This window comes from Dermacentor albipictus, unplaced genomic scaffold, assembly GCF_038994185.2.
Source record: "Dermacentor albipictus isolate Rhodes 1998 colony unplaced genomic scaffold, USDA_Dalb.pri_finalv2 scaffold_13, whole genome shotgun sequence".
Taxonomy (NCBI): Eukaryota; Metazoa; Arthropoda; class Arachnida; order Ixodida; family Ixodidae; genus Dermacentor; species Dermacentor albipictus.
The window spans coordinates 11,407,887-11,409,274 of NW_027225567.1; the positions used below are offsets into that span (position 1 = coordinate 11,407,887).

Below are 1,388 nucleotides of genomic sequence, written 5' to 3' on the forward strand. Positions count from 1 at the left end.
TTTTATGCGTTGCATATTGCAATCACTCAGTTCAGCCCTTGCGCGCGGCCGCGCAGCCACCCTTGAGGTTATGAGCCATTGTTCATTGCTGTGCGTCTCATATGTGGGTCTATTCTCTTTTAAGCTTGCTATGTTTTTATTAAGTTGCTTCTATTTTTATGCGTTGCATATTGCAATCACTCAGTTCAGCCCTTAGGCGCGGCCGGGCAGCCACCATTGACCTTTAGCGCAACCACGTGACGTGACGTCACGACAGCCGGAGGAAAAGCTGGGCCCCAACTCGCGCAATATGCAACGCATTCTTGGCTTAACCAAGCTAAGCCTGGCCATTTTTTCTTTTCGAACTCTGCAGAAGGGCCAGTGAGCGAAGATGCCAAAGTATAAGACTTTAACGCTGCAGCAGAAGTTCTGCTTGATCCAAGAACCGGGTAAGAACACATGTTCCAAGGCCGAATTGGCTGAAAGGCACAACGTGCTCCTCTGGACGTTGTCCACAATATTGAAGAACAACTTGAAGGTACTGGAGGCCTACAGCAAGACATATTCCTCGAAGCGGTCGCGGGTACGGGCTCCCACGTACCAAGACGATGAAGATGTGAAATCAGCTTTACTTTGCTGGCTGCAGAAAGCAAATGCAGCCCACCTTCCCGTCAGTGGAACGATACTGCGGGAGGAGGCCGACTTGACTCTACAACTTGGGCACGAAGAGTTCAAGTGTAGCAACGGATGGTTGAGCCATTTTAAAGAGTGCAATAATTGAACCTTCGTAGCCGTGTGTGGTGAGAGCGGCAGCGCAAAGGAGGCCGTCGTCGACGGCTGTAGGAAGCACACGTTGGCTCCGTTGCTTAGCGAGTACAGTCCTTGCAAACGATGTGAAGAACCTTGACGAGGCAGCCCTTTTTTACAAGATGCTGCCCACAAAAACGTTCACAGCGAAGAACACCGTGCTCAAGGGTGAAAAGCAGGGTAAGGAAGGAATTACCGTTCGGTTCGGCGCGAACATGTGTGGTAAACATAAACTGCCGCTACTCATAGTTGGAAAGAGTGGAAAGCCTTGCTGCTTTAAATATGCATGACTGCCGAGAAGGGATGAGCTTATCTACCGGCACAAGAAAGTCTAGCTGGGTCATAGCTGCAATATTTGAAGATTACGTTCGGCAGCTTGACCGCAAGTTCGCGGCCACAGGCAGGAATGCACTCCTCATTGTTGATAACTGCCCGGTGCATGGTGACATCCCACACCTGAAAGCTATCAGGATGGTATTTCTTCCTCCGAACACCACATCAATCTCGAAGCCAATGGACCAAGGCGTCATTCACCACACGAGAAAGATTTACTGCCACCACCTGCTCAAGCGCATGCTCCTTTGCTACGACAACAGCAAGGC

At 50.3% G+C, this 1,388-nt stretch overlaps 1 protein-coding gene across 1 annotated transcript; it reads left to right on the forward strand.

Annotated features, from left to right (window-relative positions):
• Positions 1 to 370: 370 nt before the first annotated feature.
• On the forward strand, positions 371 to 760 carry LOC139051683 (tigger transposable element-derived protein 4-like). The gene has a single exon (XM_070528650.1). It carries the CDS (start codon positions 371 to 373, stop codon positions 758 to 760), a length of 390 nt encoding a protein of 129 aa, XP_070384751.1.
• Positions 761 to 1,388: the final 628 nt, after the last annotated feature.

Excerpts from the sequence above, each read along its gene's own strand:
- LOC139051683 (XM_070528650.1), top strand. The coding sequence starts at position 371 with ATGCCAAAGTATAAGACTTTAACGCTGCAGCAGAAGTTCTGCTTGATC.